General features: G+C 42.5%; 1 protein-coding gene across 3 annotated transcripts in view; it reads left to right on the top strand.

The window, feature by feature from the left end:
* Positions 1–24,823, top strand: part of LOC143037898 (uncharacterized) — a 47,573-nt gene that overhangs the window by 6,799 nt on the left and 15,951 nt on the right. For 2 of the 3 annotated variants that reach the window (XM_076206541.1, XM_076206542.1), the window contains exons 2-3: positions 15,779–16,423; positions 24,484–24,823. The exon at positions 24,484–24,823 is cut by the window's right edge and continues 550 nt beyond it. In XM_076206541.1, coding sequence (XP_076062656.1) covers positions 16,134–16,423; positions 24,484–24,823 — 630 coding nt within the window. In that variant the 5' untranslated portion in view covers positions 15,779–16,133. The remainder of the gene's footprint in view (positions 1–15,778; positions 16,424–24,483) is intronic. The other variant, XM_076206543.1, reaches the window with a different exon arrangement.

The raw sequence follows: 24,823 nt of genomic DNA, 5'->3' as shown, positions 1-24,823 counted from the left end.
CGAGTTGAATACCTTAGAGAGGTCTGTCCCAAAGTGAATGAAATCGCGTGTCGACAAGACTGTGAAAGTCCCGTAGAGATGAATAGAAAAGGGTGGGGGGGAGAGGGGACGGGGGTGGCCAGGCTTGTAGGGTCAGGGCCATCGCACGTCCAGGGTCAAGGGTTTGTCTGGGGTCGTGCCCGGAAGGTATTGGCACTTCTGACAACCGGAACTCCCCGGAATTCGGTATGAAAACTCCTTCTGGGAGACAAATATTCTCGACATCTGAATATTTCTGTTTGGGAACACACCGTCCTGATTATTGGAAAGTTGCGGAATCTAGAAGTTTCTGTGTGTGTGTGTGTGTGTGTGTCTTTCTCGGGTGGTTTATGGTATTGTATTGGGGACCGCCTCTTCCAGAACCAGTTTGAATTTGAATTTATTTTATTCTGTTATAACTTGTGCATATTTGTGTGTGCTTGCCGAGCGTGGTCACGTCTCTCTCTCTCTCTCTCTCTCTCTCTCTCTCTCTCTCTCTCTCTCTCTCTCTCTCTCTCTCTCTCTCTCTCGGGTGGTTTATGGTATTGTACTGGGGACAGCCTCTACCAGAACCAGTTTGAATTTGAAAATGTTTTATTCTATTATAACTTGTGTATGTTTGTGTGTGCTTGCCGCTCGTGGGCACGTCTCTCTCTCTCTCTCTCTCTCTCTCTCTCTCTCTCTCTCTCTCTCTCTCCCTCTCTCTCTCTCTCTCTCTCTCTCTCTCTCTCTCTCTCTCCCCCCCCTCCCTCCCTCCCTCCCTCCCCAATCCCCGGGAGAGCTAGTCATACGTATACACATGTGTGTTAATGTTATATTTACATTTGGCTTTTGGGTCTGCCATATCCTGACGTAATTGATTCTGCAAACATGTAATCAGTCTATACTTAGTCACCAGTGCTACATCATGTGAGCCTTGAAATTCACACACACACACACACACACACACACACACACACACACACACACACACACACACACACACACACACACACACACGTATGTGTTTTTCTAAATTTCTTCACTCGAGTTCGGGAAAGGTGTTGAATCTAGTCGTTGGTGGCATTTGAAACTGACCGCAAGAAAGAATTGGGGTGATGCTGTTTCAACCAAGCCGGGAATTGTCACTAATAGAACCTTGTCTGGTACACAACACAACACACGCGCACACACACACACACACACACACGTATAAGCACACACATAAAAAAGTCGTATGTGCATGTGTGCCCTTGTGTATGTAAATCTTAAATTTTTAGAATAACATAGACCTTAATTTGGTTACTATTAAATATTGAACATTGGGACAGAAAAAAAGAGGTGGGCGGACCGGTCAGAATCCAGTTTGAATCCGGTTTTGTTAAAGGTAAATATTTGAGGCCCTTGTGTCATCTGACTCAACCCACTCGTCCAAAGGACACAGATATTTATTCCATATTTTCATTAATTATCAGTACCTTTCCCATAGTGTATTTCAATATTGGGATCAATGTTTTTACCCACTTGTCTAGTTCTCTCACTCTTTTTGTAGTAAAAACTGGATTTAATTGGCATTTGAGTTTTGAGACAAAATTGAGTATAACAAAGAGCATTTTCGTCTTGTTTGGGTGCAACAAGAATAAATGCTTACTCAGTTTCTTGTTCACATTTTTCCCTACTCCCGTGTATTAACTTGTCGCTTTCTCTCAGTAGTAGTTTCACGACTCGGTGGCGCGGTTGGTAGAGTCCCCGACTGTCACTACGGCGGTCCGGGTTCGAATCCTCCCCAGGGCTGAAGTAATTTAATTATCGCTGTGTTTCGAGTAATTACTCCAATTCTCGTAGGCGAGGAGTTGTGTGTGTAAGGTCACTGTATTACCCACAGATCGGTCATACGAGCTCTGAGCTCTCTTTCGGGAGGGAAACTGCTGTCGCTCACGAGTCCAACACCAAGGTGAATCACACAAGAATAAAATGGTAAAATATCAAAATTTGCAAACCATAGGACAAATCTCGAAGTCTTTTAATGCATCTTGTGTGAGATCACTTCGAGTTATTATTAAGATTTATAACTCATAATCGACTCGCAATGGCAGTAGTAGTTCCGAGGGATAAGAAGATCACTGTGCGTGTGTGATTCATCATGGTCTCGGATCACGTGTTGAACTCGTGATCGACAGCTTTTACTCTCCCGGAAGAGAGCTCAGAGCTCATATATGACCGATCTATGGGTAATGCTATGACATTACACGCACACACACCCCAACTCCCCGCAAACGAGAGTTAGAGTAACGACTCGCAGCGCAGCGATACTGAAATTATTTCAGCCCTGGGCGGGATTCGAACTAGGACTGCTGTAGTAGCAGTTCCGAACGCAGCCATTGCGCCGTCGAGTTGTGTGGTGTGTACGTGTGTGTGTAGACGTCAATTATACCCAAGAAGTCATCCCCGTCGGGGCTTACCTGTCCAGCGGGCGGATCGGTTGGGCAACCCGAGCTGCCTCTGTGGTGTGCGGCCGTCGCCAGACGACGACAGCGAAGACGACACCATCTCTCTCTCTCTCTCTCTCTCTCTCTCTCTCTCTCTCTCTCTCTCTCTCTCTCTCTCTCTCTCTCTCTCTCTCTCTCTCTCTCTCTCATCTCTCTCTCATCTCTCTCGCTCTCTCTCTCCTCTCTCTCTCTCTGTGTCTCTCTCTCTGTGTCTCTCTGTCTCTCTCTCTCTCTGTCTCTCTCTCTCTCTCTCTCTCTCTCTCTCTGTCTCTCTCTCTCTCTCTCTCTCTCTCTCTCTCTGTCTCTCTCTCTCTCTCTCTCTCTCTCTCTCTCTCTCTCTCTCTCTCTCTCTGTGTCTCTCTCTCTCTCTCTCTCTCTCTCTCTCTCTCTCTGTCTCTCTCTCTCTCTCTGTCTCTCTCTCTGTGTCTCTCTCTCTGTGTCTCTCTCTCTGTCTCTCTCTCTCTCTCTCTCTCTCTCTCTCTCTCTCTCTCTCTCTCTCTCTCTCTCTCTCTCTCTCTCTCTCTCTCTCTCTCTCTCTCTCTCTCTCTCCAGCCTTGTCTCCTTCGTCCTTGTCTTTGTCTTCTTAAGAGTATTTCACTTATTGATGGGGATTGTCCACCGGGAAGATTGGAGAATGGTATGATGTAGGAGTTTGGAGAGATGCCAAACATACGTGTCAGTTTGAAGATGCATGCATAAGCCATTCCGAGTCCACTGCCGAACGAAGGCCTCTCTCAAACCATTCCGTTAATCACCCCTTCAGAGTTCTTTGTCTCGTCTCTCATCCCTCCCTCTTCCACGCTGGCAACCACTCGGGAACACACTTGTTCCATCGCCCATCAATCTTTATGGGTAACTTCCCTGCCCAGTTACGCCTTTTCATCTCTTGCCGCCTCCGCAACATCGTTCACTCCAGTCTGCTCACTGACCCAACTTGCCCTCTCTTTGTCCTCTAGTATCATGGGACCGATCTCGCCATCATCCTCTCTGCGTGCCTTAAGAGGCTATCACACTGGGCTATTTTTCCTTCACCCTCAGAAAATTTTCCTCTGTTAAATCGTTGTGGCAAGCTATTTTGTTTTCTCGATAATTTACGTAGGATGTCATTTGATATGCTGGAGGGAAATGTATTTTCCGCCAGTATATCAGATTCCTTCAACAGTCGGAGGAAAATAAGTATAACGCCTTTAGCTTTGTCTTCATCGCCTTCGTCAGTTTCCAAATCTCACATTCGTAGATTATAGCTGGGATTGTGTAATGATTGTAAACATTGCATTTCAGTCTACACGTAGACGTCCAAGCGAAAGGTACTTCTGTAATTCGACTATATAAAGATACTGAAAGAATTCCAGAATTGAGCTTGGAAAGGAAGGTTTTTTTTTAAGGTTAATTGGGGATATTTTAATCGCCTAAGATTTGCGGATGATATTCCTTCTTCAGGAACTACAGAAGATATGCTGAGTAATTTCGACAAGGAACGACTCAAAATAATTCGGTAATAAGAGTAAAACCAAAATAATATTCATCTCCAAAGTCCAAAGTAATGTAATTATATTCGATGGTGAGACTGGAAGAACTTGGTGAGAATTATATTATTCCAGATCCTAAACGGGACTAAAGATCATGGAAGTAAATTAAAAGGTGATAATTAAATAAAAAATACACAACAGAAAAATAAAATGGATTTTTTTTTTTACAATGTATTTTGTGTACAACATTGGAAGAAAGTCTATCTACAAATAACCTTCAGAGCAGTGTTTCAACCAAGGTTCCCCGGAACCCTAAGGTTCCGCAAAAGGTCCCTAAGGGTTCCGCAAAACAAGTGAGATAAGCTAATGCACTTTTGATTTTTTATTTAATTTCATATACGTAATATAATTAAACACGCACGACATATTCTTGGTTATTACGATAATGTAATATAGACATCATCCTATCTAACCCATAATTAGGATGAAAATAAAGAAAGATAAAGTATATGCGTGTTCTTTTTTGCGCAGGGGTTCTTTGAGACATGCAATAAATCTTAAAGGTTACGTAAGGGTAAAAAGGTCGAGAAACGCTGCTTTAGAGATTTGATTATTCTATAGTCTTAAAAAAAAGTAACCTTCCAATCAATATAGATGTAAAGGTAATAGATTTTGTATTCGAGAATCTAGAAAACTTAGAACCCAGAGTTAAGACTTTACACCCAGGCATTTGCGTATTTCAACACAAAAGCCACTTACGACCACTACATTGCCTTGACAGATTCCTGGATGAAGTAGATTTAACCATTTCCTTGAAAGAAATTGGGTCGAATTATGTTAAGTTCGTGGTACACTTGGGGGATAGTATAGATGTGATCTGTGGACATTTTAAGTACAGTAAGGTATGTAATTAGCAGATTTTGCTTTGAAACTACTTTTCCTGCACTGAGTGTACATTTGAGTTGATGTGGTTTCATAGTACATTGTAAGTTTCGTACAACTTAATACAGGAAAGTTCTTACCCTCTCTCTCTCTCTCTCTCTCTCTCTCCACACACACATACACGGCGGCGCAGTGGTAGCGTTCGCAACCACTGCTACAGCGGTCCAAGTTCGAATCCCGCCCAGAGCTGAAATAATTTCAGTATCGCTGCGCTGCGAGTCGTTACTCCAACTCGTGGGCGGGGAGTTGGGTGTGTGTGTGTGTGCGCGTGTAAGGTAACAGCATTACCCATAGATCGGTCATATCTGAGCTCTCTTACGGGAGGGAAATGGCTGTCGATCACTTGTCTAACACGTGATTCAAGACCATGGTGAATCACAAAACCAACACACACTGCGAGATACAAAGACAGGAAACCACAAGCATAGCTCCCCTTCCCGTAAGATACATCTAGGTACACGCACACAAACAACTTTTCCTGTTAGGGAAGAAAAAACTTGTATTTCTTTTGTGCGATCGAAGGCGTCTTTTTATAGGCTTAGACGTGTCATGTCCTAGGGTTTTTAGAAGTTACGTTTAGCTGCGTCAGTGATCACGTGAGCATGCTCGTCCAATTGCGCACGTACCAATTGGTCGCACAAACGTCACGTGACACACACACGCATAACGTATTGTGTTTGTTTACTTATATTTGCGTAGCAGTTTAGATTCACTATATATTTTTCGTTCGTAAATACTTAACACTTAAATCATTGCATTCGTTATATTACAAAGTCACGTTTGTGTGACGTGCAAATGTAAAATTTGTCAATTGCTTGTTTCAATTTGATGAGAATTCATTCGCGAAAAAACTCGTTCGCTAAATTAAAAATATTTGCGGAATGTAGACATTAACATTTGGGAAATAGGAAAGGGTGGTAGGTAAACGAAATATGGAATAATTTGAGAAATTAAAATTCCACTGATCACTACAATTTTTTAAGAAAATCTCCGCAAATTTGAAATGAGCTGACAGTCTTGGAAGCCTAGAACGCAGGTAATCGTTGTCATCGTCGTCTTCGTCGTGTGGCGCGCACGAATGTCGTCGACATCAACGTCGACTCGAGACGACACTAACAAGGCAGACAATTGGTTCGAGTGTAGTCGGGCAGTCGCCGATCGCAAGATCATCATCGACTACGACGACTCGGGTATACGTATGCACGGTTGATGCCATTTTACGAGCAGTGAAATAAAAAGGGGAAACATGGGACAGAAAGGAAATTGAGGATGAGAAGATTGTCTTCCACAGAAACGATGGCGTAGACGTCGTAATGGAAGAGAAATATTTGGAAAATGTGGAACTTGGGGCCGTTGGGAGTTGGGAGGGAGGGGGAGGAGCTAATCAAGAAGGTATAAGGGCAAGATCGTAAAGACCGTTTTCTAATTTATGACCCTTTGACTTTAGAGTGTTCTGCCTTTCTTTTATTTATTTAATTGTTGATTTATTTATTTATTATTCTATAACACCTCGTGCTTAGTTTGAATGTACGTACATGCGCGCGCACACACACATACACACACACACACACACACACACACACACACACACACACACACAATGGCTCAGGCACGTCAATGAGAAAGGGACATTATGTTGAGTGCTATTGAGCGGGTTACGTACATGAATCTACAGGACCGAGATGCGTCCTTGGGATGAATGCGCGCGCGTGTGCGCGCGTGTAAATAAAATACAGTCACAAACAAACAATTTTACCCACGCCACTCACAACGTTTTTTTTTTTTTGTCGAGTATGATATATATTTTCTCTAGTATGTAGCATACATTTAGGTAATTTCATTGAATAGATAAATATGCCTGACAAGGTCTGTTAATTTTGTATTATGGAAAACTCAGTGGGTCAAAACTTTTGCTCGTGGCTGTACGCCTGTATCGGTCATATGTTTGATGAAAGTTCTGCAAGTTTCTGTGAATATTTATATATAATTTATGGTTACCACAGAAGAGTTACGTGCGGTCGCAGGGTATAGGGATGAATGAAATTGCAAAGAGGCAGCCGGGATGAATTTGAAATTTATTTACTCGACTGGGTAGGCTAGGTAGGATTTTATTTATTTATTTATTTGTCGGTGCATTCCCCACTCCTCACACACCCCTCCAACGGAAAAAAGATACATACATACATACATACATATACCAAGGCTTTTTCCCCCTTACAAGGGGGGAAGCCAAAAAGAAAAAGGCATAAAATCATTCCCACCCATTCCATCCCTGAATACACTCCACAGCCCTCCACCCTCCTTCTTATCTTAGCACCTCCTGAATGACGGGTCATCCCTGCACCTTGTCCACTGCCCTGGGTCAGAAGCAGTGTCGCAAGACACAGCACATCCACAGCAAGGCCGCTTCATTAAATCGGTGACCCCCCCCTCTCCGTCCCCCCATTGCATAAAATGAGAGGAAAAAAAGATGGGACTCGGAAATTAACAACTAAAACATAATAAAATCACTACCTCACTTGTCTCACTCCCTCTTCTATGTTGTGGAATTCTTTATACTGTCTTTTACCGTGATGTTAAGGTTTTATCAGACCAAATAATTGTGGATTTCAGCAGTCATAGTATCCTCTGTACACATGCTTGTATAGCAATCTCCTTTGGTGAAATAATTTCATGGCGGGTTATTGGGGTCAGTACCTTATGGAATTCCATTGGAACATCAAGCCATTGTTGGTCTCGCATGAATACAATCAATGCTGTTCATACATATGTACCGTGCATACCTACCTGCACATAGATACGTTTTTATTTTGTTAAAGAGAGGAAATGGAAAGGTTGATTCGTGTTTGCAATATCTTTTCATCGCAGAAAATCAAGCTGAGTAGACGTTTTGCTTAATTCTAATATAGTGTGCGTGCAGACGGCGTGAATCTAGTGAAATTGTGCGTACGGATCGTGTATTACAGTAAAATGTCCTAGTCATCTTCTCAGAGCAAATACAGCCAGAGACTAGAGAAGAGTCTGCGTCGAAGAAAATTCGGAACCTTAGACGGTGTCTTATGGAGAATGTCATGGCGTGTATTAACTGATGGATTGTTGTTATCGACATCTGTTGACCAGTGCATCTTACCTTGTAGCATTCGTAGCATTAACTGGCACAGTTTTGTGTGGTGGCGAAAAACGAACATTGAATGAGGTAGGTGTTGCTCTTGCCAACCCGCGACGGTAGAAGTATGTTCGGAATCGGCAAGTGACGACGAGAACCTCGAAAGTAGGAAAGACCCAGGCCGCTTCGGTAGGGTTGGTACTCCTAGTTGGCCGTTGCTCGGCCGCGAGCTGTTGTTTGTGTTGCTGAAGATTCGATTATCTTCGATATTCTCTGTTTTTTTGGTTTCCATATGGCGCGGAGCGGAAAAGTGAACTATACAGCGGCTTTGTACTGTTAGTGAATGTGATAACAAGACGGGGATTTCTGACTAGCCCTTAATGTGTTCATGGAATGGCCTGAGTGAGATTAGAAACTAACTTTAGAGGAAGCTTAATCCTCTGAAAATAATATTGGCAATGAAAGTAGTGATAGTAATATTAATAATGACATTATTATAATAATTGTTGTTGTTGATACAGACACTACATAAACAAAATCTTCATACCATCCTGCCCCTACCGTCGTCTCCTGTTATCCTATCGAAATCGGTCCCATATCCTCTTGGGGTCACAGATGTGGGAACACCCAGATCCACCACACGGACTCCCCTTTCCCTTCCCCGTCCCATCATACCTGAATGCCGTCTAGAAAAGGAAGGTTCTTTTTCATACGATTTTGCGGTTACGTGGTGAAAGATATCCGATACGGTCCGTCGGCCATTTGTGGCCATGGCGGGCTGTCACAGCCGGCCATGTGACGAACGACCCACACAACCTCGTGACACAGTTGGCTTCGTATTCATGGTCTCTCTGCGAGTGCCCTAAGGTCACCTGCCACCCCCACCCACCCCAGGTAATGAGGGGGGGGGGCGAGGTCTTCATGTGGCTGTTTAATGACGTCACGTTTCTCTGCGAGCCGGTGACGTCATCGAAGTTGTCCACCAGGTGGTAGACGAGTGGGGGTGGGGTCACCTCGCGAAAGTATTTGTCAATATTTTCATACGACATTTGACCTTAAGGTCTCCCGCCCTAAGGACCTATAGACCTCGTCTACTCCTTTCCTCCAACTTCTCGACCCTCCCGCAAGTGCCTGGCCCCGTGCTTTCGCATCCCACTTGCTCCCAAATGGTCCTTTGAAGTCCCTGAGTGGGATCTCAAGTCGACTGAACCTATCAGATTATTTGCTTAGCTCCCATTACGCTACGGAGGTCCTCCAGACTGGTTTTGGAATATCTGGGGGAGACATCTGAGAATGAGGAGATCGCTGGCAGGGAGTCCACGATAAAAGACCCCTTTTCTTTTCCTCCTCTTTCTCGACCTCTTCGCCCTCCTCCTCCTCCTCCTCCTCCTCCTCGTTGTACTCTTCCTCCTTCTCGTGGCACAATAATATTCCTTGATAAGTTATTTATTTTGTACATCTTCCCGTTCTTCATCATTTTCTTCTGGGAATGAAATTGAAATGTTAACACACACACACACACACACACACACACACACACACACACACACACACACACACACACACACACACACACACACACACACACACACACACACACACGCACAAATATGCATCTACTGTCACTACCCAGAGAGAATTCTTCCCGTTCTTCATCATTTTCTTCTGGGAATGAAATTGAAATGTTACCACACACACACACACACACACACACACACACACACACACACACGCACAAATATGCATCTACTGTCACTACCCAGAGAGAATTCTTCCCGTTCTTCATCATTTTCTTCTGGGAATGAAATTGAAATGTTGCCCCCCCCGCGCACACACACACACACACACACACACACACACACACACACACACACACACACACACACACACACACACACACACACACACACACAAATATGCATCTACTGTCACTACCCAGAGAGAACGCGCGCTGTCTTGACGAAGACAAGAATCTTAAGTAGGTGCAGTAGGTGTTTCTTCCGCTCTCTCCCATCCTCTTCCGCACTCCCCTCCTCCCTAGTAGTAGATTGAGTGTGTTTGTATGTGTGTGTCTTGGCCACTAGCAAGGGAGACTCACGCCTAAGGAGATGGAAGTGTCGTATGTGTAAGCTGGCTTCACACATAAGTACCACGTTGCCCAGTTTTTTTATTTTTCTTTTTTTTCTTCATGAAGTTGTAAATGCGTTCTTTGCATCGACCAATCGAACATAGGCAAAGTCGTCATTGGTTCGTTCACATCGTAGATCCAAAATCTGAAGTGATATGGAAGAAGACAGGGTTTCATAAGAGGCACCGTTAGCCATTGTAGTATCCACAGTGGAGGTAACTTTATTATACTCGCCTAAACGAGTCTTGGGGTCTTCTATACGATGTGGCTCCTGTGCCTGCCGCCAGCCTATTTTATTCATCTCCCCGGCACCCCCTCGATGGCGAAGGGGTTGCTGGAACGCTGACCAACCAAGCAACAGAGTTCGAGAACCCCTCCTGTGTGTGAGTTCTCCTCAGGGATTTGAAACAACAAACAAGCGAGACAGGAAACAGCTGCGTCACTTTCTTGAGACCGACCGGCCGGATGGGGGTGGGGAGGGGATGCGTCCTTAAAAGAAAATGTTCTTCGATGCGCACAACACAAGTCCTCTGTTGCCTCAGGCATCGTTATTATGACTAGAAAACAGTTTTGCCTCCCTTGAAGATTTTGTTCCACTAACAGGCCAATCAGTTTGGCATCAGTTATAGGTAAAATGCTTGAATCTGTAATAGTTAATAGAGTCAGATATATAACATCGAGAGATATAATTTGATTCGTGACTCAGCAGGGATTCTCCAAGGATCATGTGTGACTAATCTTCTATTTTTTTTTTACACTAACGTATATAAGGCGTCAGATAATGACAGTTACGATGTTATTTACCTTGACTTTAGCAAAGCGTTCGACAAGGTGCCCCACCAGAAACTACTAAAAATCAAAGCCCTTTGCATAGATTGGATTAGAGCTTGGATCAATGACAGAAAACAGAGGGTCACCATAAATGTTGTAAAATCCAAATGGGTGAGGGTTTCTAGTGGAGTTCCCCAGGGCTCGGTTTTGTGTCCCTTATTGTTCATTATGTACATAAACGACTTGGACAATGGTATTAATAGTGATGTTGATAAGTTTGTAGACCTAAATCTACTTCACGAAGGAACCCGAGGCAAATTCTTCCAGTTTTCTTTTTTTTCTGCATGAGGGGACGAAGAGGGCGGGGGGTCGCCAATTAAATGGAGCGGCCTTGCTCTGAATGTGCTCTGTCTTGCTACATTGCTTCTGAGTCAGGGCAGTGGGCGAGATGTGGGGATGACATATTATACAGGAGGAGCCAAGATAAGAGGGAGGGGGTGAATGGGAGTGAAGTATGTTGGGGATGAAATGGGTGGGAGTGGATTTTTTTTTCTCTCTCAAAAACCCTTAGTGTATGTATGTATGTATGTACTAGTAGTAGTAGTAGTAGTAGAAAGAGCCGTTCGCCAGGGCTGTCGGAAAGGTTTAAAAGTGTGGTCCTGTGAGGACTGGCGTCAGGTTAGTTCACTGAAAGGGAAGCCGGTTTGCCAAGCGGAGGAACCCGTTTGCCAGGAACTTCGAGGAGGAATCCCGAAGTAGGGGGAGTTCGGGGTGGTCCGCCTTCCTCGTGCATTAGTAGTAGGAATTGTAATTGGAGCATTGTTTGTTACATCCCCTTATGGTGTCGCTATTATTGTGATTGTTCTTATTGCTATTATTAGTAGTATTACTGTAATTGTTATTAATATTGTTGTTATAATAATATTATTATCATTGGGGTAGTGAGAACTAATAGTTGATGTGGGGCAAAGACAGTATAGAATGTTAAAACAGAATTGCAACTGAAGGAAGATTTGTGCATGCCAGTTTCCATTTGTGTGTGTGTGTGTGTGTGTGTGTGTGTGTGTGTGTGTGTGTGTGTATATATATAATATATATATATATATATATATATATATATATATGAGATAGAGAGAGAGGTTTTATTATCTTTCGTTCTATCGCCAGATAATGCAGACATAGCGGGAAAGATGAAGTTTGTGAAACTGTACAAATATGAACTTGTTGAAACTGTCTTCAGGCGATCGAGTTCAGCTGAAGAAGGTCGATTACTCAAGGGACGAGTGAGTGGAATTTCACTTATGTAAGGCTTGAGAGTGCCGGGTCGGGTTGAGGAAGTTTGAAGTTTTATTAACGAAGTAGCAGATGCTAAAGCAGATGTCGATGGCAGCAGTGTTACGATGATTGATTAGAGGTGATGGTAATGGACGTTTTTCACAAGAGAAATGGTGTGGGGAAGGAGATTAGTGTGTTTACTGGTTTGAAGTCGACATTGGGTTAAACGACAGTGTTAGGGGGGTTCCGTCAGGTGAATGAAGTTGCCAGGGTAAAATAAATGTATTATATATACCCAAATCACTGGTAAGAAATGTAGTAACACATTTGTAAATCATAACTAACACCACAGTCGGACGAAAGAGAGTTGAGTAAGCGAAACGATATATTTCGATTGCTAACTGCAATCCTCTTCAGTAGTACCTGAAGAAGGTTGCAGTTAGCAATCGAAATATAGTTTCGGTTACTCAACTCTATATATTTCGATTGCTAACTGCACTCCTCTTCAGTAGTACCTGAAGAGTGGAACGGTTCCAGTTAGCAATCGAAATATGTAGTTTCGCTTACTCAACCCTTTCTTTCGTCCGACTGTGGTGTTAGTTGTGATACGCCCAAATGTTAACACCAATGAGATTGATTTATTATGACCGTGCTGTCATGACTTGTGAGAATTGGAAGAAAAAAAAACAGTTACGAGCGGAGATGTAAGGAAAAATTAATGAGGATTCTGTGGTTGTCTTCCACGGGATTTTTAGACGGAAAAAGTACTCCATCAGTAACATCGTTTAGGGTTTTGCAGAAATTATTGTAAACAAACCAGAACTACACAGTGCAAAGCTAGTGAAGAATCTATCCATATGCCAAGGGATTTTTCCCCCCTTACCAGGGAGGTAGCCAAAGTCGAAAGGCATAAATCCACTCCCACCCATTTCACCCCCCACCCAGTCCTCTCCCATCTATCACCCTTTACTCTCTCTCATCTTAGCTCCGAAAGTTGGTGTACGACGAAAGCCAATGAACGAGCGACGTAAGGAAAATCAAATAGAAATGAGGACAACGAACCCAACGGAAGGAAAACAAGTGAAAATGAGGACAAACCAGGATGAAGCAGTTTCTTTTTTAGAACAACAAAGAGGAACAACGACTGAATTGGTTGTGGGTAATCACGGGAAAATGTTGGCTTTGGGTTCGATATGTTTACATCGTCTTTTATAGACTTGGAAAAGGCGTTTGGCTGCGTGCCGAGAAATATTCATTGGGAATTTTCAGAAGCCCCAGTGTAGGAGAATTAGTTGCAGTTTGTCACATTGTATTCCCACTTCGGTGAAGACCAGAGTATACATTCTAGACTTAAGTTAATCTTCTTTTCTGTCACGTAGAAAGTGTATATGGTAGAAACGTGATGGACTAATATTATTTGTATGTTTAAGGCGAGCTTGACGTACAAACATACGTAGTTCGTATATATGAAGCCTTACTACATACATTATATCTGCACCCACAGGGACTCGAACTCGGGTCAATTGCATTCAAAGCGTAAGCGCTACCACAGAGCTACAGAGTCACGTAGGTTAGGATTGGTAGATATTCTTTACAGGAAGTGAGAGCAAGGAGGAAGCTCGTGGGAGGGAGTAATAGGATTAGTGTTAGTACACAGCCAGACGACTACAGTGATGTCTGGCTTCAGCCACTTTTTTGTTTATACAATATTTTTGGGGCAAGTGAATGAAGAATTATTGTCTGTAGCCTATGCTCATGGTAATAAAATATTTTTAGAACAACTGTATTGAGTTAATTGATTCGAAAAACTGAAATCTATTGGGGTTAAGTTTGATCCTCCCTGATGACGTCACCTGGGGTGACTGAAAATCGTCTGGTGTCATTTGAAATTAGATTTCTTAATTGTTAAATAGTAATGGTGGTGGATTGAAATAGTGTATGGGCTCTTGTTCTTATATGAATAAAACAGTCTTGCGTAAGCTGGAACAAGATCTGAGAGAGGGAGAGAGCATCATTAATCCCTTCACGTGACGTCATCAAGATTAGTGTTTGATAACATGGGGTTCTCGGCATGAGCCTCCTCGACCTCAAATGACCTAAGATAGCAAATACGATACACCGCACGAGTAGTACCTCTCAGCCTTGTATAAATTCATACTGAAACCTGGGGTAACTTTTTAGCCAGATGCGTGCACCAAAATAAATTAATTCAAAGGTTTGGATGTTATTTTTTACGTGGTATATGAAGGGGTGATTAAGCCACAAGAGGATATGGAGAGAAATCAACTGAGATGGCTAAAGATCTATTTGTTTCCTCTTAAATACGACTAGCGATTTGGCGTAATGATATAATTTGAGATCTGTTTTTGCCAACTTGAAAAACTATTGAAAAGTTAAATCGTCATTTACCATATTTATTCTGATATAGCGAGCCCAGGAATACCGGCGTCGTGCATGCTTTGTGACGTCATGTCGCAAGAAAACTTGAATTTTGGATGCCCAGTGACGTCATGTCGCAAGTGTTCCCTCTACAATAGAATTATCTTTTACTTGGAGTTTGGGCATTTGGGTACAAATATGTATAAAAATTCCCCTTGAATTATTCCCACAGGAAATTGTAAGACAAGACATCGAGGAGCAGACACAAGAAGAAATGAAAATAAGTCACTGCTAATGTAAAATGAAATATGGTTTCATAAATTCTTGCTTTTTATCATGATCATGTTTTTGGACAAGACTCTCCTAGTGACCAAAGTAGGAGTATCAGGTATAAAGAGTGCCTATAACTGGGGCGAGGGCACCCACTCAGACTTTGCACCAAGGGCACTTGGTTAATCTTTCCCCTCTTTGTATGTTATTGCAAGCGACCATCCCAGGGTGACGGGAGATCGTCGCAGTGATCAACGTTCGCTAATCCACCAGGAATTTGAGTTTTATGGAGCGCTGTTACTTTGCACTCTTTTTAATGTTTCCTTCCGTAGTGTTATCTTGGTTCATTGTACTTAATTATTTACGTTCAAGGTGTTTCAGAACAAGTGCACTAGTTTTGTAATATTACCTTGAGTAATTTTCCCTTATGTCTATTTGGGCATATGCGCAGTTTTAGTGTATTTAGGTTAAAAATATCAATCCATTGTTCAGTCTCTGTGGTCAGATTGTGTGCGTGCTCGTGACTTTGAGTGTGCCCTAGGTTAGTGGTTTGAAGATATGTCATGTACACTCATGCACTCGCATGTGTTTGTGTGGCTAAGTGTACAGTAAACATGTTTGTTTTTTACAGAACACGTGGAGTATATGATGGAACTTGTCAACCTGTGTTTTTGTTGATTGAGGTAGTTTATATCCTATTCGCACCTACTGTGTCTTAATGATGCATTTAAGAACTTTGTTTTGAGGAATAACAGGCGATTTTGTGTATATAGAGGATGCGGTGTGGATGAGATGTAGGATGGTCAGTCAGCGATTAGAGCCTTTGGCCGAGGGAGGGGAGGGGAGGGGAGGGGGAGAAGGTTCACGCTCTTATCTGATTGAGCGACGTGTCACTACTGCTTATCAAATTTTCTCTCACCCCAGTAGCTAATTCTGCCTTTCTCGTTTTCAGATGCGGGTGGTCTGTTAGACCGGACAGACAGTACACTGGGCTCCCTGCGACCAGGTCTGAGAGTATTTCAGTCGCCATCACTATCGCTCGTTCTCTCTCTCTCCATGGAGTCACGTAATTTCTACTCTTCAAGCAAGTAGCTAAAACTGCCAGTATACTGACGGCATTTGAATTACGGTGTTTTTGTCTTCCATGGGTGGAATTAACAGTGACAGTGGACGTATTTTTCCCATTTCATAAATAAATCGTCTTGAAATATTACCACATATACGGTGTATAGTGTGCTGAATCTAAAATTGAAAAAAAAAATAGTGACATGAAACAAGTTGTGTGATTGCCTGTGAACGTTGAAGCCATGTATACGTTTACAAAGCGACGTGAACGCTACCATCCTGAGGACGCTGAGTTGAAGACTGAATATCCCAACCACCTTAATCCCTTCGGAAGCCAGGATGACGCTGTTGAGGTCATAGAGAGCCCCGCCGTGGACCGACCCTCCTCCATGGGCGGCGGCGGCGGCCCGACTGACCAAATGGGCCCATTGGGACCGGGCAGAGGTGGGGGTCCACAGGAGGGGGACTTTTGCCTCGTAGCCTCACACGCAAATAAGCCGACACACATCAAATATGAGTTTCGATCGCCGAGGTGAGTTTGTGGATTTTATTTTTGCCTTGGAAATATTTTTGTCTGCGTGTTTGCATGTATGCCTTTGAATTTGTTTGTACGTGATTCACCATAGGTTAGGATCACGTGCTGGACTCGTGATAAATAGCTCCTTCTGGGTGAAAAATTCATAGTTCATATGGCCCGATCTGGGGGTAATCCTGTGAATGCACTACACACACACACACACACGCACACGCACGCACAAACGCCCCATCCACTTGCTCATGAAAGACATTGACGTTACAGTAGTGATGATTTTGAAACACTGAGCCGGGCTCGATCACTGTTCCGTTGAGTTGTCAGGCCATAATTAACCACTACATCAGCAACCTTCTTTTCTGTGTGTGTGTGTATGTGTGTGTGTGTATGTGTATGTGTGTATGTGTGTGTGTGTAGGTCACGTCTGGTTTCAACAAAATGTTGGAGGAACTGCAGCGAGAGCACGTTTTCTTTGTGACTCCTGGGTTGAGCTGAGCGGATCTCGTTAATCAGCTGACAAGGAAAGAAGTTGCAGAGTGCCGGGATGGACAGCCGCCAGCTCTTCTTGTACATTTACGTTTTTGGAGATTTTTCCTTATTTAGGTTAAATGTATGGAACTAAATCATGTTGACTGCATTCACACGATCTTGTGTGTGTGTGTGTATATAATATATATATATATATATATATATATATATATATATATATATATATATATATGCTAATAAGAACATGGGTACGTATGATCATTTATGCAGAGTAGACCACTTGGAAAAAGAAACTTTCGAAGCTGAGCGCTTTCGTATATTACATCCAGTGCAATGTGAAGATGTAATATACGAACGCGCTCTGCTTAGTTTCTTTTTCCAAGTGGTCTACTTTGCATATATATATATATATATGCACACACACCATTTGGCTTTATCAACCTTACCATTTCCCCTTCATCTTGACTCTTTTACCATTTTACGTCTGCTTCCTTCTTTGCCTCCTTCACCTTACCTTTTGCTACTACTCTTTTCATCTTATACCTCACATGTGCATCTCGGGGCCTACTTTGCATCCAATCCACATATGTTCACTTTTTTCTTTTACTGCCGTCGTCACACCAAACTTCCCCACTACCGTCTCTTGCGAGATCCCCCATTACCAGTGCAATTCCTCCTAAAATTCTCTTAAATACACGTTTAAAACTGTCCAAATGGTCTTCCTTTCCTTTTTCACTTTTCTCACTACCAGGTCCATATGCACTCGCAGAAACCTATAATTCTCATCCCAGTTTCACCTTCACCCACGCTAATCTTGAAGACGTTTCCTTCCGTCACTTGATTTCCTCTTTCATCACTTATCAACAACAGAACCACTCCTTGCATCGCTCCCTCACTCTGCCCACGACACTCCTAAACCCGAAATCACCTCTCCCTTTCAACTTAGTTTCACTTAATGCTGATACATGTATCTTCCTTCTCCCAAACATACTGCTTTTTGCTCTCTTCTGTCCCAATACCCATATTTAGGGTTCTTCTTTTAAATCTCCCAGACTCTCATCTTGTAGGATGAACATAGACCAGGATCCATAGTCTTGTAACTCCGTCCTATTTTGTCGCCTTCTACGACTCATGGGAATCACAGTGGCAGATTTTTTTCCTCATCCTACCACAGTGGACACGGGAAAAGAAAATATGGAAGACTTGAAGGGATAGATTATAGTTTCAAGGGAAGAGGATAAAGGAATGATAGTCGTAGTACAAAATGTAGCATCATTCTTCCAGGAGTAGAGATTTTGCTCTGACATAGACAAATGATGTGTGACTTGTCCGTAGGGGCGCCCTTAAACAGTCCCTAAAGCGTTGGTTCCATGTTATTATACAAGTACTTCTGCAGTCAGTACCCCAGTATAGGGGGTATGCATTTATTTAGTCGCAGTTATCTCGTTAGAGGTTACAACACTGAGGAAGCCAATGTAATATCTCCACCCACCTCTCTCTCTCTCTCTCTCTCTCTCTCTCTCTCTCTCTCTCTCTCTCTCTCTCTCTCTCTCTCTCTCTCTCCTCTCTCTCTCCTCTCTCTCTCTCTCTCTCTCTCTCTCTCTCTCTCTCTCTCTCTCTCTCTCTCTCTCTCTCTCTCTCTCTGTTTGTTTGTTTGTTTGTTTGTTTTTTATTTTGTTTTTGTGATACCCCCTAGCCGTTTCTTGGCAAGCAGTCTGTTGTGAACAAGTAGTACACGAACCTACTTTCTGCTTGCCAAACCGCAAAATAGGTTGACAGTAAACATGTTGATAATAGGAATGATAGCATCGATTGTAATGATGGTAGTAGTAGCAGTGATTATAACAATGATGACGATAATAGTAATAATGATGATGATTATGATAAGGTAATAATGATAATAATGACACCAATAACCATTATAAATATAATAATAATTAATAATAAAAAATAACAACAACAACAACGTACGACCTATGACTACTGACGTTGATGTAGAAACATTGAAACTAATAAAGACAGTGAAAAAGTCGAAAAGGGGCCACGCACTTGCCTCCCCGGTAGCACGCTAGTCGAAGTCCTTGAAGGTTCTCGAACACGTGCTGCAGCCCCGTCAGAAAGGTCGTGCTCCTTCAAGAGGCTCGCCGAGCCTCGTTTATAACAGTGGCTTCTTATCGTTTTTTGTTTATTTTCTATTTCTATTTGTTTGTTTATTTAATTATTTATTTTTTTCTATCTTCGCTCTCCTGGTCCGCCTAGGGCAGTGGCTCCTGTGTAAAATGTGAGGAATGAATACACTTCGTTGCTCTGTCCTTGCAGAAAAAATTAGATAATTATGACTGCCAAGTTTGTAATTAAGAAAAGGGTTTGTACTTCATCAACATTTTATTTATTTGCTTTTTTAGTTATTTTTATTTTTCATTATGTTTTAATTTTTCATTTATTTATTTTTGTAAGGTTGTGTGGATGGTGTAAATTGCTTATGGTATTTAGCAAATGTCCTGGTCATTCCGTATCCGAAGTAGAAACTCTACCCACCATTCCACGTTTTATTTTATCCAAGTTTTTCATTCGATTTTTTCAGTTCAAATTTGTTGAAAAAGTAACAAACTAAGATGAATTACCAAATTCAGTTTTCTATCAAGCGAAGACGTTAGATAGCCACTTGTATATCGGTAAGACATAACATAGTAATACTAAACCCCACTGGTAATCCCAACGACCCAATTCGGGTTATAATAGACCCCTTGTGTACCCTGGGGCACAGTCCACGACATAAGATAGGATTGGTCAAGGAGTGCCCGTGTTAGGTCGCTGGCGGGAGGGGGAGGGAGGGAGGAGGAGGAGTTTCTTCCAGAACTTTCCACCCGCTGCCTACCTTCGGGAGGATGGTAGTTGAGTATGACAATCGAAATTAAAACAGTAATGATAATGATGAATAAATAGATAGATACGTTCACGACTTCTCGAGCCAATTTGTGTTTGATAATTTAGTGACATTATTAATATATGAATATGAAATACTGTGGATTTATTTTTATTTAGTAATGGGGTCGACTACGTTTAGGGAATGTGGCAGCACTATAATTTATGTAGTTCTGTAGGCCTGACGACGTTGTTCCCACATTATTTTGGGTAATGTGTTTCACATTGTTTAACCAAATTCGTATTTCGTCAAATTGTTTACCCGAGTTCCCATTTCGCCAAACTACCAAAGCTAGGACTTAACTTAGGGGACAGGTAATTTTGGCGAAGTGAAGGGAATATGCTCGTCAAAGTTATGCATTGCGCAGAATGGACTTTAATCGACGTTTGACAGATCACAGTGACGCATATTATGATAACGGGATTTCTTATCATTATAATTGCACGGCCATATCAGTCAGCGTCGGGGCCAGCACCGCCGTCATTTGAGACGACATGACGTCATCTCGTCCAATTATTATCTCTACTGTATCTCCATCATTGTCGCTTCGTTGAAAGGGTTAATGGGCAATTTCTCCCAATATTTTATTTAATTTTATTATTTATTGTGGTAAATATTGTACTTTCGGGCATTGACTTGTTTGTGCGGCAGAAGTGGTTGGCCAATATGACCCTGTATCTAATCGATTAAAACCACCTTGATAAATAAATTAGCCCCTCTCTCTCTCTCTCTCTCTCTCTCTCTCTCTCTCTCTCTCTCTCTCTCTCTCTCTCATGACGGGATGATAGTGGAGGGGAGTGGAATTGGAGTGAGTACGTGACTTTGACTTGGCTACCTCCCATATAAGGGGAAAAAACCTTGGTTTGTATATATATATATATATATATATAATATATATATATATATATGTATATATTCACTATAAACCCACTATCGGAGAAATTTAATAATAACGGAAGTACAGGGAAACTATATTTCGACTATTATCTGTAGTCCTCTTCAGCTGAAGAGGACTACAGATAGTAGTCGAAATATACAGTTTCCCTGTACTTCCGTTATTATTTCTCCGATAGTGGGTTTATAGTGAACTTAAACAAATGTGTTATAACATACCAATTTCATATATATATATATATATATATATATATATATATATATATATATATATATATATATATATATATATATATATATATATTTATATATATATGTGTGGGTGGAGGATGAACAAGCGAAGATGGATGGGGGTAAAAAGGGCGTTGAGCAAGAGGGGTATGTCTGTCGAGGAAGGAAGGGAGAAGGCAGAAGATAAAGGTGAGTGGAGAATGTGTATGGTTGGTTAATATTGTGATGCATGGAAGGGAGTGGTTATGTGTGAATTACATTGTGGCGCAGTCCAAAGGGAATTCTCCCCTTCAGTGTTACTGCATGAGGGGACGGAGAGGGGAGGGGGGTCGCCGATTAAATGAAGCGGCCAGCTGTGGATGTGCTGTCTTGCTGCATTGCTTCTGACCCAGGGCGATGGGGGAAATGCAGGTGTGACCCGTCATCCAGGAGGAGACAAGATGAGAGGGAGGGAGGTGTGGTGAATGGGGATGGAATGGGTGGGAGTGGAATTATGCCTTTTGATTTTGGCTACCTCCCTTTTAAGGAGAAAAAAAAACCGTTGGTATATGTATCATTGTTATTATTTAATCATGACCTTTATCGCCCATGTCGTGAAAAAATGTTATGTTTGCCAGCAATCTGTATGTTTGGCCCTCAGTTCTGCCGATGTGTGTCAAATGACAAATACCATGACGAACACTCCTACATCCGTCTTCTCTGCCGTTGTAATTATTTTACATTGGCCATATTACCCATGGTGTTGTTGAACTTGTGTGTACATGTGTCTATGAATCATGATCATAGATCACGTGCTGAACTTGTGATCAACTGTTAATTTCCAGGTGAGAGCTGAGGTCATGTGCGCGCACACACGGAGTCCAATGTCGTTTAGCCAAATGTGAACGCGTCCTTGCATATGAATGTTATCATCTCTACTTTATCTCCACGTTGTAGGTGGTATAGATAATAATATAATCTGTTGAGCGACCAATTGTGGTACTATTATTTCTCCGGGTGTGGGGACATCTATGTTTATGTCTGATCAAGTAAGGAACACCTAAATTCACGCGAAAGGAGGTAGCCTTGTGTACATCTCATTGATTGACTACATTTTCCTTTATCTGCTGTGCGCGCCATCTCCCTGGGGATTATAAAATCTTCACCTGATATGACATACGGGTTGTCAGTTGCTTGTGATCAGCTTTTCACAAGAAATTCTCAATTTCCTTCATTTTTACCCCCATTGAATTGGATTCAATTAATTCGTGGAAAAAGGGTGTGCCGAGTGATGTTTTGAAGAAAACGGGGGCGGAAAGAATCGACGACATTACGTCATGGCGTGACGCACCAGACTTTCAACCGCCATGTGGGATGCAGAGATCCATTTGCGGAAGTCATTTCTTTATATGTTTTTATCCAGGCAAATGGTATATGATAATGTTTGGTTAACAAATGCAGTTTTCAAAAATTTACTTGTTTGTAATATTCACCTTGTTTTTGTGCGATCGCGCGTGCATGAGTGAGTGAGTCTGTGTGTGTGTGTGTGTGTATCTATCCTATTTCTCTTCGATCTTTGTTGTTCCAATAATTTTAGTCTCTTGTATGGTTTGTCTGCCAGGCTGGGGTCCAGTTTGGCTGTTGCCCTTTGTATCCTCTCGATCTGTTATCTGAATGGGGACCATACCACTGACATTCCAGTCTCGGGCGGATGAGGGTTTCGATTATTATCTTAGTTTTTCATTATCTCTTCAAAAATAAACTGAAAAGCCACTTTAATCTTCGGCAGCAGTCTGTACGCCTTCCACAATCCTGCTGATATGTATTAGGTGATAGATTGTTTTTTTTATCAGCACTCTCAAATCTTTCTCATATTTTGTCTTTGTGTGCGCGCGTGCGTGAGCGCCTGTTCAGAGGGAGACAGATGGACAGGAAGGAGGAGGAGGAGGAGAGGAAGGAAAATAACCTTATCATCATTGTCGACGAAGATAAGAGCAGTCCGATGACGGAACGTGTCACGGCGATGACGTCATGTGTTCCCCCACGTAACGTCATCCTGCGGAAGTCGTTATGCGATTGACCCCCTGCTGTGTACCGGGTAGCATATTTTGTATTCCTGGTGTCGGCAGGCGATTTTTTTTATTTCCGTGGCATCCCGTGTGTGTGTGTGTGTGTGTATATATATATATATATATATATATATATATATATATATATATATATATATATATAATTGCTTTCGTTAATGAAGTGTTAATATTGTAGAACCACGCACGCCTGCAGTCAAGGTAGACAGGGAGTGAGTGAGGTAGCGTTGCGCGCGCTAGTGGCCTTTGCTCGTTCGCCTTTTGTTTTTGTTTCGTCCCCTCCCACTGTCGGCGCCAAAGTCGCCTCGACTCCCCAAGATATTCTTAGAAAGGCAACGGAAACCTTCGTTTCGGGCAATAAATGCCATCGTGGGTACATGCAGCTGTCCTACGGTCCATTGGACTTGTGGGAATATGTGCCATTCGTTATTTCCCATGGTATTTCACTCAAAGTGAAAGGGATTTTTATATATTTGTTTGTTTATTCGTTTATTGTCGTATTATTATTTCGTTTATTTATTTGTAAGCAAAGTTGAGATAAAGTAAGAACAGCTAAAAATATGTTGCAATGGTACAGACACTACAAAAAATTCTTTAATTTTTGTTCACCCGAAAGACTTGATTTGGATTGACAATTGTCAAGTGACGACAAATGCCGGAATGGAACTCGTAAATTGGGCAAATGTTGGGACGTGGCCAAGGATGTTTGAAAACATAAGAACGGAGGCTCCAAGTGACCATGAGACCGACACTAGATAGTTCGATTTACCACCTAACCTTCTCTTAAAGCAACCGATAGTTTCAGTGCTCGCTAACTAAATGTTTACTAAGTCTATTCCATTCGTCAACCACTCTAAAGGGAAACCAGTTTTTGACTTTTTCCTTCTGAAATCTAAATTTGCCCACGAGAAGGTGGGTCACCTTGGCGTGACCTTTGTGTCACGACCTTGACTTCAGGATGACCTTCCAGAAATGAGGTCACAAGAAGGAGTAAATGGGTAAATTGATAAGTAATTAAATATACACGAAAAAAGTTCAGAGCTTACCTGAAATTCAGGCGGCTGCATACATAGGTAAGTGGGTCTCTCTCTCTCTCTCTCGAAATTTTTTCACTGATTTGCAATTGGAAGTTTAATTCGCCAGTCATTGTAAATAATCTACTGATGCCAAAAGTATATAATGAAAAAGTCTTCGCTCGTAATGCACTCGGTATTTACTGTCGTGATCAGACTATGGTACGTTTCTTTAAATCATATTGCAACTTTTTTCCGTACCCTTACCTAGGCCACCGAAAACCACCCGACATAATTCCCTAAAATTACGGTTTTTCCCCGTATTCCTGCCCAAAGTACGTTTCATTAAACCATGTTTTATTGATTTATTTTTTGTATGACTTCCTCAGACACGTTTCTTTAAATCGTATTTTAACTATTTTTTTCGTATCACTTCCCCAGACCTCCGGCGTCCTCCTGGTTAGACAGGGCGCCCACGCCGCCCCCGCCCACAGCCCCTCCCCAGGTGACGTCACCAGAGGATTCCCCGGGCAGGAAACCAGTGCCGGCGCCACGAAGTACCTTGTCGAGTTCGACCACGTCGCCTACGTCACCCACGTCACCCACAAAGCCACCCAAGCCGCCCCCACCGCTCATATCCCCGACGAAGCTCTCCCCCTCGGAGCCGAACCCCCCCATGTCCCCGCCCACCAAAGTCCCCCCACCTCGACCCCCGCCCCCGTCAGCAGCCTCCCTCACAGCCTCGTCCTCCTCCTCCTCCTTGAACACGCAGCAGATAGGT

The sequence above is a fragment of the Oratosquilla oratoria genome, chromosome 23 (genome assembly GCF_046742065.1).
Source record: "Oratosquilla oratoria isolate Oo_2021 chromosome 23, ASM4674206v1, whole genome shotgun sequence".
NCBI classification, from domain to species: Eukaryota; Metazoa; Arthropoda; class Malacostraca; order Stomatopoda; family Squillidae; genus Oratosquilla; species Oratosquilla oratoria.
This window is presented reverse-complemented; position numbering and strand designations above follow the sequence as displayed.